This window comes from Alexandromys fortis, unplaced genomic scaffold (assembly GCF_014885135.2).
Source record: "Alexandromys fortis isolate MF-2015 unplaced genomic scaffold, M_Fortis_MF-2015_v1.1 scaffold_12, whole genome shotgun sequence".
Taxonomy (NCBI): Eukaryota; Metazoa; Chordata; class Mammalia; order Rodentia; family Cricetidae; genus Alexandromys; species Alexandromys fortis.
The window spans coordinates 5,342,639-5,359,940 of NW_026067937.1; the positions used below are offsets into that span (position 1 = coordinate 5,342,639).

The following is a 17,302-nucleotide window of genomic DNA, read 5'->3' on the forward strand; positions in this document are numbered from 1 at the left end:
GGTGAGGTGGAAGAAAGAGACAGACTAATCAGTATGTCAAGGTTGAGAAACCTTGACTCTCATCAAGTGTCGGACAAGGGGAACGCTGGATGATGCAGATTCTAGCCCTAGGATTGGTTCTGGCATCAGAAGTGCCCAGGGAAACCACAATTAGCCCAGTGGGTCAGAAAGCTCCAGAAGACAGCGTGTTTTGTCTGTGAAGTCTACCAGTGATGTCTCACATGAATAAATGATGCGGATCATCTAACACAGAATCTTGGGAATCGCTGTGCCGTTCAGAAAGGTTTTCCTAATAGCAGACAGTTGAACCGCATGGCGGGTGGGGTCTGGGATCTCTTTTGATGTCGGTGGGGTTGATCTCTTCTCTGCCCCACTCCCTGGTTGCAGAAAGCAAGTCTAGAATACTTGGAGTGTTTTGAACAGTGCAGTAGTGTTTTCTATAAAAAGCATTGGACAGATTATTTGAGAGAGCATGCCAGTGTTGAGTGCTCATTCCCGCCTTCCTCCTCGGCCCACAAAGAACGAGGGGAAATTATATCTTATTCTAAAATGGGAAATTGTGAAACTAGGCCCAGCAGAAAACACAGTATCTCTTTCTGTTTCTCTGTTATGCCATCTGCATTCTTAACCCCCTCCCCTCTCCAGATCCATGCCTTCTTCCAGCCCCCGCCTCGCAGAAGCACCTTCTCAGCTGCTCTCTTCTTCACCCCGCCCCCACCAGATCTTTCTCCTCTCACTCTGAATACCCCTTCTCTCCGTCCCACCGCCCACTGCACTACCTCGTGCCTGCTGCACCATCACTGCTGCCCTATACGCGTGTCTCTCTCTACAGACCTCGGTCTGTTTACCAGCATGTAGTCAAAGGGGTCTTCTAGAATACATTTTAAATTCCTATTTCCTCTCTCCCTTAGAATTAAGTTAATCACGTACATGGACAAGATTCACCGCCCCCCAGCCTTTTCACTTGGCACCCCTGGCTCTGGGAGTTGGGGTAAGGGGGGAGGGCAGTCCCTTCCTCTTGTTTAGCTGACCACTGTCACCCTTCAGTACTCGTCAGAAGCATAATTCCCATGGAGACCTTCCCTGATCCCAACCTCTTCCAGAAGCCTTGGCAGAACTCTAATTTCCTTCTGATAGTGACAGTTAAATTCAGCTACAGATGCCACTTGCACCTGTGAAGTGGGCCTGTCCCTTCTGAACTGATCAGAACTGTAGAACTCAGTTCAGGGCCAGTCTCTATGTATGCCATTACAGAACTGTGGTTGCATGTTGACCTGCTGGGTACAGGAATAGAGGCTGCTGGTCCTCACAGTCAGAGGCGGAGTGAGCTGGAAACGATGTGCCATCAGCACACCAACTCTTCAGCATTAAGACTCCCAAAATGGCTTGGGCCTTCATCAGTCCAACAGTCACTCCCCAGCCTGTCCCCTGATTGGTGGCCTTTGCCGATTCAGGCGTGCTCTGGGTTAGATGGACGCCGAGGGGGGGGGGCTGACTGGTCACTATGACCTTCACTAGTAACTCTGATTGCTGTGCCTTTGTTTCACCCCACAGTTTTCTTCCTAACTCAGAGGAGAGTGCAGAGCAGCGAGTCCTTGAAGCTTGGTGTAACCAAAGGGCTCACGCAGGCATTGCGGAAGGCTTTCCACCAGAACGATGTCTCTGCTCATGTAAGCTCCTTCCTTCCTAAGATGGCCAATTCAGCCTCGGGTCCGGAGTAGGAGTAAATGTTTTTCTCCTTCCTAGGCGCCACACCCACGCTTGCTGGAAGTGGAAGTTTTTGACATTTTTTAGCAGAGAGCTAACGTATGTGGCTGGAGAAAAGGGTCATTTCAAGAGGAAAACTTGAGACTAATTACCTTTATTACTTTTATATTTTTAAAAACTGTTCCGTCATTGGAGGAGTATTTGGTGTCCTCTAGAAGTGATCAATCCATTGTTGTTTTGTCTTTTTTTTTTTCTGTTTATCTTCTGCACAACTATAAACAGTGATTTATTTCTGGACATTTAACAAGTATAATAAAGTCAGGTAAATATTGCATGCTTATACTCCCAGAAAGTGAGAGGCTGAGAAACAGGAGGATTTACCCAAGTTTGAGGCTACCCTGGGCTACAGATTAAGACTGTCTCGAAAACCCAAACCCAAACCCAAACCACTACTACTAACAACAAAAGCCCTAATTACTCAGATCTGGAAGAGGAGTTCCACTTTGTTTGGCATGCCAGCAGCAGACAGGGAAGTAAACATTTTTCCTTCCAAACACTCCAATGCCAAGTACTGCTTAATAAGTGCGGGCTGGCTCCCGTGGCACAGCCAAGCGGCAGAGGCATTGTTTTACAGTCTTTTGGGTTGATCCCAAGTGTTAGAGCAGTGAATGCAACTGGCAGCCAGCGGGCTCCCTTTTGTATGACTTAAACATATCATTCCGGCGTCCTCTTCTGATGGCCTGGGTAACAGCTGCGTCCAGTCGAGTCGTCCCCCCACCCGTGATACAGAGGATCTGGGTGAGATTTTGGCACATCCTCTTTTGGTCGCTGTCAATCTCTCTTTTACAATTCTGGAAAAAAGAAATCGAGAGGAAGAAAGAAGGGAGAGAAGGAGGGAAAAGCACTGGAACCTTAAAACTTTCAAACCCAAAAGCTGAGCACGGAACTGCTCTCCTCCGCGTGCCTGGTGTGGCTTTCGCGGAGCCGCAGTCCTTTTCCAGGGGCCTCGGCAGCTTCCGCTCTTCCTGCACAGCACTGCGGACCACTGCAACCGTTTCTAGTCTCTAAATTGGTGCACTCTGTAAACTTAACACACAGTTTTATATCAGCACAATGAACGTAAATCAGGATCACTTTCCATGAATAAAAGGTAGTGGCAAATGTAGCACAAATTCTAATTGGTCTTAATAAAAACACAGAATCAGATATTGGGGTAAATGCTCTAAGATCAGAGAAGTAAAGGAGCCAGCCACCAGAGAGACTTTTTTACCTCAACTGAATCTTCAGACCGAAGCGGGCAAGATCCTGTCTCCAGGAATCCTCAGACTGAATGGGGTATCCTGTCTTTACAAGTCCTCAGACTGAATGGGGTATCCTGTCTTTACAAGTCCTCAGACTGACTGCCTTGAGCTCCTCTCTCCTCCCGCCTTACATTCCTCTCTCCACCCAGCCACATCCCTTCCTGTCTCCACTTCCCTTGTGTTGGGATTAAAGGCATGTGACTCCCAAGTACTGGGATTAAAAGTGAGAGCCACCACCACCTGACTCTATTTCTTTTTTTTTTTTTTCCTTTTTTAAAAGTACTTTATTCCTTATTTGAAAGTGATTTTTTTTATTTTTTTTATTTTTTTTAATTTTTATTTATTTATTTATTAAAGATTTCTGTCTCTTCCCCACCGCCGCCTCCCCTTTCCCTCCCCCTCCCCCAATCAAGTCTCCCTCCCTCATCAGCCCAAAGAGCAGTCAGGGTTCCCTGCCCTGTGGGAAGTCCAAGGGCCACCCACCTCCATCCAGGTCTAGTAAGGTGAGCATCCACGAAACTGCCTAGGCTCCTACGAAACCAATAGGTACAGTAGGATCAAAAACCCATTGCCATTGTTCTTGAGGTCTCAGTAATCCTCATTGTCCACTATGTTCAGCGAGACCGGTTTCTATTTCTCTTTGAGACTGGATCAATCTAGTGTAGCCCAACGTGGCCTTGAACTCACAGAGATCCATCTACCTCTGCTTTCCGAGTGCTGGGATTAAAGGTGTGCATTACCACTGCCTGGCCTCTATGACTACCTAATGACTCGCTCCACATTCTGATCCTCAGGCAAGCTTAATTTGTTATAGCACAAACAAAATCTCACCACAGGCAAAAATGAGACTAGTGGGCACAAAGAGTTCCATTTAGCCGACATTGTCTGCACTAGGTTGAGGGGCAGAGCCTGGCATCGCTTTGCTCGGTGATTGGTTTGTTCCTTCATTTGTTTTTAAAGACATACAGGGGTTATAAATGTATAAAAAGCAAATAGTCCCCGAAACAAGGCTTGCTCTTTGAAGAAATTAGAAGGTCTGGGAAGGTTAGCATCCACGAAACTGCCTAGGCTCCCACGAAACCTATAGGTACAGTTGGACTTCCCACAGGGCAGGGAACCCTGATTGCTCTTTGGGCTGACGAGGGAGGGGGACTTGATTGGGGGAGGGGGAGGGAAAGGGGAGGCAGCGGTGGGGAAGAGACAGAAATCTTAAATAAATAAATAAGAAAAAAAGAAGGTCTGGGAAGTTCACAGAATGCTCACTGGGTGAGTTGTTTTTGGGGGCTGTGTTCATGGGCCATCTTGAAGCTCCTTGGTTAGTCATTTTTATAAAGAACCATCGAGAACACTTTAGAAGGACCAGATTGCATCCATCATGTTGCAAACTCAGTTTTCTTGAGTTCTTTGAAAAGTGTTTATGACTTGGGGCCTTGTGCTAATGGTTTGCTCCTGACCTGTCTCCCCAGCCCTACAGGACACTAATGCAGATGCAGGAATGGGAAAGTGTGCAGAGGTTAAGACAGTCTGACACACAGCATGAAGTCCATGGGAGAGGCGTGGGGATGCTGGTCACATCCATAATCTGGGTGTTGAAAGTATCAGTGAACGAGCATGTAAGGCATGGTTTAGACAGTAGATTGCATGTGATCTGGGTTTTACCACAACACAAAGAATAAGGGAACCTGGGGATCTGCTCAGAAGTAGAGCTTTTGTCTACTGTGTACAAAGTCCTAGGTTCAATCTCCAGCAACACACACACACATATACATATATACATACAAACACACACAAACGTATACACATGTATATACACATAGACAAACACACATATGTACAGACACAAACATATAGTCACTCAGGCATAGAGAAAAGTGAAGAGATTATGCAGCAGGATCTACCCTGTATACATATAAGTATATGAATGTGTATATTTTATATTTCTTTACATACACACACATATACATATATATATATATATACAAAAATATGTATTCCCAGGCAAAAATGATTGACAGGAGATCCACCTAGCAGGTAGTGGTAGTAATACCTGAGACAATTACCATTTTCTCTCTTAATTTTTCAAAATTCCAATTTTATGATAAACATCACATTTAATATATCAAAAACAAAAATCCACACTTAAAACTGTAAACATACAACATCATCAACAAAGCAAAATGCAGTAAGAATAAGCTCTAAAGCTTCAAAATCCTTCCACTGGGACAGAGAGGGCTTAGGCTGTTCATATCCCTTAAGACTCACTTGGGAGAGAAGGCCTCTGAATCATCTCCACCTTGGCCATGAACCAGGATCTAAGCCAGGGAAGGTGTCAAGCCTGAAGGCTTCCTCTCCGCTTCAAGGCAGAAGATTCTACTTAGATACCTTGTCACCTGTCCTCAGAACTGGCCCTACTTCAGTCACCCTCTCTGCCTTTTCCCTCCCAGCCATAGTGAGGTGTCTTCACTTTTTTTGCTAAGCAGCATTCTGCTTCTTAGCTGTCTCTTCTGCCTGCTGGCCCTCTTTGGCATCCTGGTGATAGAATTAGTGCTCAGTGGATCTTACTCAAAATACTCAAGGAATCCAAAACCAGCTTCAGCTGTATCTTATGTCGGTTTGATGTGAGTTTTATTTTGTTGTATCGTCATACTTTGGAATTCACATGTGTACTTTACAGAGTTGTTATTTGCTCAATGAGAAAATCATAGTCTACAGTCTTACTAGGTAGCAGCTGTGACTCTAAGAACACAAAGAGGAACTTAAAGTACTATGGGAATAAACAGTGCATTCTGGGGTCCATTTGTTTTGTAGGTGGACATCCTGGAATATTCCCATAATGTCACGGTTGGCTACTATGCTACCAAAGGCAGGCTGGTGTATTTGCCTGCTGTGGTGATGGACATGCTGGGTGTGTATGGAGTCAGCAACGTCACTGCCGACCTGAAGCAACACACTCCCTCCTTACAGTCTGTGGCGGTGCTTGCCTCCCCGTGGAAGCCCCAGCCTGCAGGTGCCTTCCAGCTGAAGACAGGCAAGTCCCATCATCCAGGGCCAGACAAGCAGGGCACGGTCTAGAGCCCCACTGCCAGCTGCTTGCCAGTATCCATAGCCCTTATACAGTCAGACTTTCCTGCTCATCAGATATCCAAGTTCCCCACTTCTCAACACCCGTAATTCAGACCTTCTTGGGCGTGTTCCACCCTAGAGCTGTTCTTCCCAATCTATATACTTAGTGCATTGCAGCGCAGAATATCTTTCTTACCAGTGGGCACTACTCTGAGTTGAGCGCCTATAAAACCTATAGTCTGGAACTAACAGGTTCTGACTGTTAGTGAAGTAGTCTCCCAGCAAAGACTTTGACAGCTTTCTCTCAATTTCTCTTGTGGTTGCTGGTTTTCAAAGTCTGTGAAGCACACGTGTAGCGGTACCATGGTGATGGAAACCATCAGGTTAGCATGGAGGATAATGATCATCCCCATGCACTGGTTGTCATGTTTGAGCAGATGTCTGCAGTCTCGTGGGATAAAGTCATGACATCCTCTGTGTTGGAGAGCACTTTGGGCTCATTCATGCTTTAATTATTCTCTGCTATAAATCGTCTTAGGAGCTACTTTCAAAACTGTAATTAAAGCTTGGCTGGTCTTACCGTTTATTTGCCTAGTTTCTGTAACCTAAAAGTCACGCTGTTTTGTATCACGACTGCTATTAAACCTGAGGAACTAAGACAGCGTTGGTGAGTGGTGGTGACTGCCGTTCTTCTTCTAGTGTTGCAGTTTGTAAGCCAATCAGACAACATTCAGTCCTGCAAGTTTGCCCAGACGATGGAGCAGAGGCTGCAGAAGGCATTCCAGGATGCAGAGAGGAAAGTCCTTAACAGCAGGAGCAACCTGACGCTTCAGGTAGGGAGGAGAGACCTCAGGCTGCACAGCAGACAGCAGCCATAATGCAGATAGCGCCCCTCCCCCGTTTAAAAGCTTGCATAGGCAAGTGTAAGTTTGTGCTTTTGGCAGGTGATATAGACAGCCATGGCATTGGTGAGGGTGACTGAGATCTGGCTATGGTAGGTAGGATTGGATTCCACGTCACTGTGAAGCTACCATGATTCAGGGATTAATATTTGCTTTTTGTATGTAATGCTTCCTCTGGCCTGCCTTCCTTTTCTTCCTTCCTTCCTTCCTTCCTTCCTTCCTTCCTTCCTTCCTTCCTTCCTTCCTTCCTTCCTTTCTTTAGAGATTTATTTATTATATATACAGTGTTCTGTCTGCATGTATGCCTACACACCGGAAGAGGGCATGGGATCTCATTGCAGATGGTTGTGGACTGCCATGTGGTTTCTGGGAGTTGAACTCAGGACCTTTGGAAGAGCAACCAGTGCTCTTAACCTCTGAACCGTCTCTCCAACCCTCCTCTAACCTTTTAATGGGTTTATCATTAAAGAATTGAACCTGAATATACTTTGTAAGGTGAATCAATTTTCTCATATTAAAATGAGTTTAACTTTTTACATTATTTGTGTGTGTGTGTGTGTGCATGTGTTTGGAGGGCACATGCTACAGAGCAAATGTGGAGTTCAGAGAACAACTTGCGAGAAGAGTTCTCGCCTTCCAACACGTGGGTCCCAGGGATTGAATGCAGGTCCCCGTGCTTCGTGGCAGGTGCCTTTATCTCCTGAGCCACCTGGGGCCAGTGAGTAGATTTTTAGATCACTAACTCTGTTGTGATTTTTCGTGATTAGCTGTCATGTGATTTTCAGTGGGCTATTTCCAAAGCGTCAACATAAACGAACATCACACGCAAACAAAAGCACCCCCAGCAACACCCACATCTCTAACAGCAGGGGTTTCCTCTCTGCCAGCAGCAGTACTTAGTGTCTTACAAATATTTTCTGTGTGTGATTAAGACATTCTCTGAGATGTCATCTGCACCGCGTTCACGTGAGAACCGAGAGAAGCATTTGAAACTCCCGGGAGGTCACATGGTTGGGAAAGAATCGAGTAAAGATGTGAGCCCAAACTGTCTTCTTATCCACCAAACTGCCCCAGCATGGACAGTGTGGAAAGGGAGTCCCCGAGCCGTCGGGAAGCACGTCTTTCCCAGGGAAATCCAGTTCCGGGTACACCGTATATTTGGCTTCCTGGCTAACAGTGTGAACCCACTAAAAGCCTTTTTCAGACCCATTTGTGTGTGTGTAATTATTTAGATAACATCTCAGTGAGGATAGAAGCTTCTTAATGATATTCATCCATCCCCCAAGGTCTCTAATTAATGCCACTGTTCTGTGTCTGTTTTGACTACTGAACTAAAGCCTTTGCCATTAGACCCAGGGCTTTTGAAATTGAAATTTAGCATAAGTGTGCTTCCAGTAAAGCCAATACAATGTAGAAAGCGCACGATCTAATTTGAAGGAGCGGCTTTCCTTTTCTAGACTTGGGCAAACGGATCAGGGAGGATCTCATTACAACTCAACTCTTATTAGTCTGAGATCGAAAAATGTGTCACAGATTTAAGATTTATGTAAGCAGTATGACTCGGGTCTTGTGGGAAATCTTTTTCTTCAGGGTTGGCTCTGTGGTCTTTACAGGTGTGTGAACCTAAGCAGTTCTTGGCAACACAGTATGCGTTAAGAGATTTCGTGGGTACCTGCTGTTTATTAGCTGCTCTGAGATCAGATATCAAGATAAATAAGATGCCCTTGGTCTTCAGCCTCTCTCTGTTGTGAGCTGGTTATGGGTCATCAGATGAAACACAAGCCACAAAGCTTCCTTGGAAAAGATGACAGCAGGTGACTTGACCATTGTGTCTAGCTAGATTTGAGCTGCTCTCTGACACGTTGGAAGAAGCCTTTGAAATTGATTGAATAAATCATTTTATTAATCCCAATTCACATTTTGCCTTGGCTAATATGAAGTATCAGAACCAGGTTTGTCATTGGATTGAACACGCCTTCTTGGTCCCTGTATCATTCACAGGTAACTGCATGCTGGCTGCCTTCCTGGGATCATGATAATGTGTCTTCCAAATTTATGTTTTTGTAACTTTTCCATCCCATTCTACTAAATATAATTTGTATGGTAGCTTGAATCCTTTGTGGAATAAAAAGCTATAAATATCGGAGTCATTGAAAAAGGGACTAAAAGAACACACAGCATTAGGAGCTAGATTACAGTTGACTCAATGAGGGTTGTAACAGAATCCAGGCTTATGAGACATAAGCCGAAAGAGGCAGTGATGGGTTCATTCCACCGAGATACATCTCATTGACTGGAGGTACAACCGGATCCAGGTGCATCAACGTTTTCTTCAGGAAGTTCTCTGTTGTTCATCTCTCGGCTTGCTTTCCTCCAGATCCCTCCTCATCCTCCCCCTTCTTCTGTTAAGGTTTGTTTTATTTCACTGTCTATATGCTTTGCCTACTGTATGTACTCTGTGAGTCCCATGCATAGAGTGCCCAGGGAGGCCAGACAAGGCTGTCTGCTCTTCTAGAACTAGAGTTACAGATGGCTGTGAGATGCCTTAGGCGTGCTTGGGAAATGCACCCAGACCCTCTGGAAGAACGACAAGTGCTCTTTTTAATATTTATTTATTTATTATATAATAGTCTGTCTGTGTGTATGTCTGTAGGCCAAAAGAGGGCACCAGGTTGTGAGCCACCATGTGGTTGTTGGGAATTGAACTCAGGACCTTTGGAAGGGCAGGCAATGTTCTTAACCACTGAGCTATCTCTCCAGCCCAAGTGCTCTTGACTGCTGAGCTGTCTCTCTGGCCCAGCACACTTCTGCCTCTACTGAGTGGTCCTTGATCCTTCCAGATTTGCCTGTTCCTATTGCTTATCGCCTTGTGGAACCAAAGAACCCCCTTTTTTGACATCATTTTAATCTAGACCTTGAGTCCTGCTCTCATTGGTCCTTCTGTTCCTCTTCTGAGTTGGTAACTGTGACCAAGGAGATGAAGTATCCTGATCAGTGTCTGACACAAATGCCTACTTCTGAACATGGGAAGTGGTAGCTGTACCAAAGCACATGGACAAAGTGGAGAAGGGAGGTGGCTTTCCAGGGATCATGGCGCTACTGTCATAGAAGGAGAAAGATGCTAGGAACATTAGGCCTGTGGCCTAATGAACTAATGAACCAGAATGAGTGAATGAGAAGAGATGAGGTCAGAGGCTTTCTAAAATGACATCACTGAGTTCATTAAAGAAGATCCAGAGGCATGGAAACAGAGCTGTGTTCATGGCTTGGGAGTCCTTAAGCTATAAAGATCTCAATATTCACCAATGGGGATTGTGGATTGACTGTGATCCCTACAGAAATCCCATTCTAGAGAAAGAGACAGGATTGATGTAGACGCAAGGGCAGACTAGCTTGCATAGCAAGTTCAAGACCAGTCAGAGGTACACATTCCTGTCTCAAAACCCAATGGGATGAGGGACCTAGAGTGATGGCTCAACTGTTGAGAATGTTTGCTGATCTTGCAGAAGACCTGAGTTCAGTGACTAGTACCCACACCAGGCAGTTCACAGCCACCTGTAACTCCAGCACCAGGGTTCTGACACACTCTTCTGACCTTCATGGGCACGTGCACACACACACACACACACACACACACACACACACACCAATCCCAGTGATGTTTTTAAAGACAGAAATAGAGAAATCTATCCTGAAGTTCGAGTAGTCCCTCAAACTACCTCAAAGACCTTGAAGAACAAAAACAGTCTTGACAGAGGACAAATTTTCTAAGTTTTGCACTTCCTTTTTTCAAAAATTAATTTAAAAGGCTATGATAACTGAATCAGTGTGGTCTCAACTTTATGACAGACACAGAGATCACTGGCCTAGATAGAGAGGCCAGAAACAAGTCCACTGTTTTTATCAAGGTTGGTCTATGATGAAAAGGATGATCTTTTCGATGATGAATATACACATTGCAAAAGGAGGAAGCTGGAGCTGCACTAACATTATCAACCAAAATCAGCTTGAAGTCGATCAAAGACCTACACGTAAGAACTAAAGTCGAAGGGCTCAGAGCATAGAGGAACGATTTCATGGACCTGAGTGTCTTACACACTACTAGAAAAACGCAAAGCCCAGAGAAACAAGCCAGTTGAACAACCTTGAAAATAAGAACTTTGCCCATCAACAGACACTAATAACAGGGTAAAAGATCACCCACAGAATTATGAATTATCTATCTGATAAGTGATTCTTTTCCAGAACTTAAAGAAATGGGAATAATTCCTGCTATGCACCAGCTAAAAGAAAGTTAACGGCTAAAGAAGGCTCGGATGAGTGCCATTGTCTTTTTCCAGCATGCATTATGCCCTGGGTTGTAGCTATACCATCACAAGGAGAGCAGCAAACACGGAGAGCTGGGAGTAAAAGGCTTTGACCTAATAATCATGAGACACCATTTCACATTTGTTAGGATGATCACTCTCAAAAACAAAACCAAACCTAGAAAATAGTAAGTGTTGTTGAGGATATGGAGACGTTAGAGTCCTTGTATTCTTCCCAAGGCATGTGCAATGGACAGCCACTGTGGAAAACAATACCGTGGCCCCTCAACAACCTAAACATGCAGTTACAGTATGATCCAGCAACCCATGTCCATCTACAAATCAAAAAGAATTAAAGATAGGATCTAGGAAGTAAGATAGGTATTTGTACAGTATTCACAATGGCCAAAAACCAAAAGCGAACCAAGTGTCTATCAAATGGATACGTGAAAAATAAATGTAGTCTATACATATGTGGGAATGTTACCAAGCCTTCTATCAAGAAGGCCATTCCGGTCCTCTTGCAGCTTGGCTGGCATTGAGGTCACTGTGCTAAGTGAAGGAAACCCATCACAGAAGAAAACTCTAGAGTGATTTCTCTTCTACCAGATACCTGGAGTTGTGGAATAATCAGTAATCTTACTCTAAGAGCAACCTTGCAAGAAGAATATAGAGAAACTGGGAATTGTTTAATGGAAGTAGAGATACACTTGGGGGCAGTGAGGATGTTCAGAAGATGGCGTTGGTGATGGTTAGCAAAAATGAGAATCGACGGCTCTCTGCTCCTCCCTGTTCTAGAGACAGCCGCTTCTTTTCGTGCAGTACCAGCCTCGTTCCAGAGACACGATGGTGAAGGTCGGAGTGAACGGATTTAGCCGTATTGGGCGCCTGGTTACCAGGGCTGCCTTCACTTCTGGCAAAGTGGATGTTGTTGCCATCAATGACCCTTTCATTGACCTCAACTACATGGTCTACATGTTCCAGTATGACTCCACCCATGGCAAGTTCAAAGGCACAGTTAAGGCTGAGAATGGGAAGCTTGTCATCAACGGGAAGGCCATCACCATCTTCCAGGAGCGAGATCCCGCCAACATCAAATGGGGGGATGCCGGCGCCGAGTATGTTGTAGAGTCTACCGGTGTCTTCACCACCATGGAGAAGGCTGGGGCCCACTTGAAGGGTGGGGCCAAGAGGGTCATCATCTCCACCCCTTCTGCTGATGCCCCCATGTTTGTGATGGGTGTGACCATGACAAATATGACAATTCCCTCAAGATTGTCAGCAACACTTTCTGCACCACCAACTGCTTAGCCCCCTTGGCCAAGGTCATCCATAACAACTTTGGCATCGTGGAAGGACTCATGACCACAGTCCATGCCATCACGGCCACCCAGAAGACTGTGGATGGCCCCTCTGGGAAGCTGTGGCGAGGCGGCCGTGGCGCTACCCAAAACATCATCCCTGCGTCCACTGGCGCTGCCAAGGTTGTGGGCAAAGTCATCCCAGAGCTGAACGGGAAGCTCACGGGCATGGCCTTCCGCGTTCCTACCCCCAATGCGTCCGTCATCGATCTGACATGCCACCTGGAGAAAGCTGCCAAGTATGACGACATCAAGAAGGTGGTGAAGCAGGCATCTGAGGGCCCACTAAAGGGCATCCTGGGCTACACTGAGGACCAGGTCGTCTCCTGTGACTTTAACAGTGACTCCCACTCTTCCACCTTCGATGCTGGGGCTGGCATTGCTCTCAATGACAACTTTGTAAAGCTCATTTCCTGGTACGACAATGAATTCGGCTACAGCAACAGAGTGGTGGACCTCATGGCCTACATGGCCTCCAAGGAGTAAGAAGCCCCCCCTGGACCACCCATCCCAGCAAGGACACAGCAAGAGAGAGGTCCTCGGCTGCTGAGCAGTCCCTGTCCTAACTAACCCTTGACACTGAGCATCTCCCTCACAGTTTCCATCCCAGACCCCCAGAATAGCAGGAGGGGGCTTAGGGAGCCCTACTCTCTTGAATACCATCAATAAAGTTCATTGCACCCCTAAAAAAATGAGAATCTACTTAATGCTGAAAATGGTTAGAACACCAAATTCTGTGATTTATATATTTTACCACAACAAAAAGGTATAACTTACCTGGTAGAATATATGTATGAACATACATAATTTTATAAATGTACACACACACATACATATCTATGTCTATATGTATAGATATATATAAAATTCTATATTACTAGCTTTATGGACTTCTTGGAGGTCCAGGGAGATTTAGTGCTATTTATTAAAAGGGGGCATGTATTTAGTAAATTCTCATAATCACAATAGCAATAAAGATTAATTAGTTTTATTATTTGATTATTTATTTTATTATGTGTGGTGTGTGTGTGTGTGTAAACATGTGGGTGCCCTAAGAGGCCAGAAGAGGGCACTGGATTCCCCGGAGCTGGAGTTACAGGTGGTTGTGAGCCACCTGATCTGGGTGCCGCCCATCAATCTCAGGTCCTCTGAAAGATACCCAATGCTTTTAGCGCTTAGCCACTGAGCCATCTCTCCAGTTCTCAGTAAACTCGTTTAAGTCAGAAAGTGTTTTTTTTCTGCATACCCAGGACAGAGGTCTGAATACCTATAGCTGAAGCACATTCCAGAATTACTTTCTGAGAGGAGAGCAAGAGCTGAGCAGAAATGTTGGCTGGGTTATCCTTGGCAAAAGGTTATGACTCTTGGTTGGAGAACTGAGAGACGTTTGCCACCTGTGGGGAAAACAGACAGCAAAGTGCAGACGCTATTCTGAGCAGCTCTCTTCCAAGTCGGGACAGAGAGCAAAGCTGTAGAGATGTCGCCTAGACAAAAAGTTCCCAGCAAGCCAGGCGGCAGTCAGTCCCCGGGTATGTAAGACAGTCCTCAAAAGGAACTTGAGAGTTCCATAAAGGCATCTCAGCTGAATGTGCAGGCAGGGACAGCCTAGTATCCAGGCTATGCCTGGGCCTGATGCCCACTGGGAGGGTGACTGGCATTAATACCCTGCCCGCCCTTCCTCTCTCCCAAAGAAACCATGGTGGAACCTGTGGGATGCCCTTTGTGACATACAGGGCAATGGCAAGGAGATCTGGAGAGAAAGGGCAGACACACACACATCGCCCAGCAAAGGCATCTTGCCCGGCCAGTGATGTTTTCCCTGCTCGTGTTTTTCAAATGTTCGAGATATTTTTATCTGTACACTGACCCAGAAAATCTCATTTTTCCCTAGCAACTAAAAATGAAATAAGACTGAGTATGAGGAGAAACCTATGTTATCTTAGAGAATGTCTTTCTCATACTCCATACCAAATTAATGGTTCGCAAAAGGAAGTTATTGTGCCATAAAGGATCTATTTTGTATTTCTGAATTCCTGTTACGCTCATATTCCGGCACCCTGCTCACAACAACCTGAAAGGTCCCTGAACATTTTGCAGTTGGGCCGTCCTCCTGAACCCCCATGCTCTGCTTTCTATTTCCAGAATTACGGCGGTCACTTGAGTCAGCTTAACCCCTGGGAAAGACACACGCTTGATTAAGAGCCAGAAATCAAGACGGCTTGGGTTCAAATCCTGACTCTGTCATGCATGAGCTATATGACCTCAGACAAATCCCGGTCACGCCAGGCCGTGGTTTCCACGTGTGTGAAAGGCAGTCATAAATAGACACTCCTTGCAGGGTTAGAGAGAGATGGAGATGATGTAGCCCCATAGCCCAGTGCCTGCCATGATCCCACCATCTCTAAACAATGACTTACTATTCTTTTTTCCTCTTTGCTGTCTCCCCACTGCCCTTCCGTCGCAACCCACAACTTCTGTTGGAAGGTCCCTTCGTCGGCCTCTGTGACACAGACCCTCACCTTATTTGGCATGTCTCCTTCCCTTTTGCTCCTGTGTCATTCAGATCGTGAGCACGTCCAATGCCTCCCAAGCCGTCACACTGGTGTATGCTGTGGGCAATCAGACCTCCTTCCTCAACGGCACCGTGGCCAGCAGCCTCCTTAGCCAGCTCTCCGCTGAGCTGGTAGGATTCTACCTCACTTACCCTCCGCTCACCATTGCTGAACGTGAGTACGTGCGCCTCGGCCTCATGTAGAAGGGCCCTGGGTTTCCCCTGGGGTGTTCTCCGTGTAACGGAAGAACCTGTGTCGTGCTACGCTGCATACTGTGTGTATTATCGTGAGCAACTGAAAAATGCAACGCGTGGGGTTAAATTGTCAAAAAAGTTCACGGCACACTGCAAGAAAGCCCTTGCTTGATGCTTACAATAAGCCTGTGAGGTGGGTGCAAAACTAGGAGAAAAAAAAATGAAGCTCCCCCTCCCAATTTTCATAAGATATCTACTCTCCCACAGCTAACAGGGCTGCGTGGGGACCTGTGCTCTGAGCATTGCCTTCCAGGGCATCTGTCCGTAGGAACAGTCCTGGTTGCCATGGTTTTCTTTCCCCTGCACAAATGTTCCTAGACCTTTCGGTCCAGCTGACTACAGGCAGCAGAATGCAAACTTTGCAATCTGTGTCGTGACTTCACTTGAAGTCCCCATAGTCTGAAGCCTTGGCTCTCAGTAAGGCTGGTTACATAATCCTCATTGCTATGCAGTCAAGTGGACTTTGAAGACAGAGCAGCCCGCATTTTGTCACTAGACATTGGCTGGGTAGCTAAAGGAAGTGACGCTCTGTGCCCTACATTTAATTGTTATATTCCACAAGGTCACTGGCAAAGATTTCCTTTTAAAATATACCCATTAGCAAAAGTGTTTTGTAATTTCTTTCTAGAGTTGTTTTGAAACTATAAATAAATGAGATCGCATGTGCATGCACATGTACGTGTGTGTGTGTGTGTAAAAGGTATACTTGTCACTTAGCAACAACTGAGAAGTCTTTTGAACGTGTTTATTGGAAAGATCTTATAAACTTTCAGGCAGTCAGGATGACTCAGAACTCATGAAATGATTACGTCATGAAAGATGGCGGTAGGATGTCACAGGGCAGCAAAAGTTACCTTCTTTAACCAGCTTGGTATTCTAATAATAATCAGTTAAGTTGCACTGAGTGGTAGGGACTTGGGAAATGGCTCAGTTGCTGAAGTGCTTGCTGTGCAAGCCTGAAAATCTGAGTTTTAGCTCAGTACCCACATTGAAAGAAGAAAATCCTAGTGAGGTGCTCACAACTGTAACACTAGTGCTGGAAGGTTGGCCCAGGACAGCCAGCCTAGCCAAATCAACACGCTCATGGTTCAGTGAGAGAGCCTGTCTCAGAAAGCAGGGTGGGAAGCAATTTAGAAAGACTTGCCATCCTCCTCCCGCTCAAACATACATGTGTACACTTACACACACACGAAAGATTTACTGAGCACCGACTGTGTGTGAGCCACTGTACTATGTCCTCTCCATGGGTGGATTCTCATAGTGAGCATGCTGGTAAAGCAGACAATAACTTTCAGTACCACATGTAAGCCCGCAATGCTGGAAAGACCCAGAGATCTCCACTCCTTAGACCTCCATGGTGCTAGATGACCTATTCAGAGGAAGCCCCTGCTTAAGGCAGGCTGCAGCTGTGGGTGCTGATAGCCATGTTGTTCCATGTAAGAAGGCTTAGAGGGGAAACTTCACAGAGAGAATCTCCTGAATCTGAGCCCCTTGTCCCCTACTGAGTCACCTCTGTACAATAAGATAGTTTGACCTATGTGCAATAGATTTCTCAGTGTGGGACCCAGCTACTTTCCAGCTCGTCACTTCCATGTTCCCCTTGATAATGTTTACTCATACAGCCTATCAAAGAGAGCCCATGTGTGTTTTATCTGTTTCAGCACTGGAATATCCCAACCTTGATATATCAGAAACAACCAGAGACTACTGGGTCATCACAGGTAACATCTGATTTCCGTATGTCCCTCTCTGTACCATCGGGTTGGGTTGTCTAAAAAGGGTACCATTTGGCGACAGGGCAGACATCTTTGGTCCTCCCTTATAAATCAAGGAGTCCCTTCTATCGGACTGGAAG

The 17,302-nt window shown here is 45.7% G+C and overlaps 1 protein-coding gene and 1 pseudogene across 1 annotated transcript in view; both read left to right on the top strand.

Moving 5' to 3' along the window:
* Positions 1-17,302, top strand: part of Kiaa1549l (KIAA1549 like) — a 262,290-nt gene that overhangs the window by 155,921 nt on the left and 89,067 nt on the right. Inside the window, exons 4-8 of the mRNA XM_050147103.1 lie at positions 1,555-1,670; positions 5,817-6,036; positions 6,771-6,904; positions 15,205-15,367; positions 17,109-17,168. Of these exons, the coding sequence (XP_050003060.1) occupies positions 1,555-1,670; positions 5,817-6,036; positions 6,771-6,904; positions 15,205-15,367; positions 17,109-17,168 (693 nt within the window). The remainder of the gene's footprint in view (positions 1-1,554; positions 1,671-5,816; positions 6,037-6,770; positions 6,905-15,204; positions 15,368-17,108; positions 17,169-17,302) is intronic.
* LOC126504660 (glyceraldehyde-3-phosphate dehydrogenase-like) lies at positions 12,105-13,327 on the top strand (annotated as a pseudogene).